Below are 1,478 nucleotides of genomic sequence, written 5' to 3'. Positions count from 1 at the left end.
CGTCTTCGAATATCACGAGCCGCCGCGGCCGCCGCGTCAAGGAGGTTCTCAACGGGGGCATCGCGAGCGCCCTCGTCTCTTTACCCTTGGGTCCTCGACCCCTCTTTCTAGCACCCTTACATCAGTGGAAGGAGGATTCATGCCGCTCCCGGCTTCGCAGATAAGTAACGCTACAGTTAGAGGAAAGGGGGAACGCTCGCCACGGCGGAAAAGAGGCCACGCAATGCGGCAGCCGTATGAGCTTGTAATGCGGCTAGAAGATATGGAGGAAATGTGCGAATAGCTTCAAGTTCATAATGTTCAACGCAAGACTCTACAATCCGTGACTACCTTCTAATTGGTGTGTTGCACACACAAATGCATGTCTTGGCCGATTCGCGATGCTTCTACCTAATACGGTACCATGCACCACCACCCTTTCGCCAACCCCACCCTTTCGCCAGGCAAAAAAAAAAAACCACCACCAAAACTCAACTATTTCATTTATACAGAATTTGGCCAAAATAGAAGTTATTGGCAAGCGGTCACTTCTCATAGATATAAAATTGATTGGAATTCATTTTTCTGGTCTCGTGCAGTTGCGTGGGGCACGTGATGTATGCAAGCCATTGCAAGGAAATATCACCATCTTAATCACCAAATTCCTCACCGCTCTTTCCCAACATTTCTCATGCCAGTCTCTCACAACGCAATAAAAATGCCTTCATCGCGGCCTCGTTGGAAATATACAGAAGACGACGTGGCCGAGGCTATATTAGATATCACCGATAACGGCTGTTCACCCTCTCAAGCGGCTCAGAGATGGGGAGTGCCTCGAAGGACTCTGATCGACAGATTTAACGGCCTGACGGCCATGAAAGAGCAAATTCAGCCTGGTCAGCGTTTGTCCAAGAATCAGGAAGATAAATTGGCTTTCTGGATTCTTCGTCAGGAGTCTCTGGGATATGCTCCGTCCCACAATCAGATTCGCGCTTGCGTCATGGGCTTGTTAAGACATCAAGGCGAACAACCAGAATTAGGACGCAACTGGGTAGCCAGATTCATCGAGCGCCACCGAGACCTTAAGACTAAGATCGGTAGACGTCAGGAAGCTAATAGGTTTGAATCCTTCACGCCTAAGGCGGTTCATTGGTACTTCGATGTCAGGGAGGGCCAGTACGGCTGGATTCGGCCTGAGAACATTGTTAACGTTGACGAAGGAGGCATCATGATCGGTTTTGGCAAGCCGCCATTTCTCTTTTCTCTTTATTTTCGAAATTTGACTAACTAGACTCTCTTCGTTAGGGTTGGATAGCCTGGTGGTCGGAAGCGCGGACCCAAAGCGAAAGGCTCTTCTCAAGGGACCACAAACTCGAAATTGGACTTCGTTTATCGAAGCTATCACTGCGGACGGCCGTTCCTTGACTCCTGGCATAATATTCAAGGGAAAGGAACTCCAAAAACAGTGGTTCCTTCATGAATTCAAGAAGATAGCGAAC

General features: G+C 48.9%; 1 protein-coding gene across 1 annotated transcript; it reads left to right on the top strand.

The window, feature by feature from the left end:
* Nucleotides 1-697: 697 nt before the first annotated feature.
* On the top strand, nt 698-1,270 carry HRG_11211 (tc5 transposase DNA-binding domain-containing protein; the record flags this gene model as incomplete). The annotated part of the gene is made up of 1 exon (XM_044869681.1): nt 698-1,270. The coding sequence occupies one exon, from the start codon at nt 698-700 to the stop codon at nt 1,268-1,270; it is 573 nt and encodes a 190-aa protein (XP_044715234.1).
* Nucleotides 1,271-1,478: the final 208 nt, after the last annotated feature.

This window comes from Hirsutella rhossiliensis (assembly GCF_020360975.1).
Source record: "Hirsutella rhossiliensis strain HR02 chromosome Unknown scaffold00019, whole genome shotgun sequence".
Lineage (NCBI taxonomy): Eukaryota > Fungi > Ascomycota > Sordariomycetes > Hypocreales > Ophiocordycipitaceae > Hirsutella > Hirsutella rhossiliensis.
This window is presented reverse-complemented; position numbering and strand designations above follow the sequence as displayed.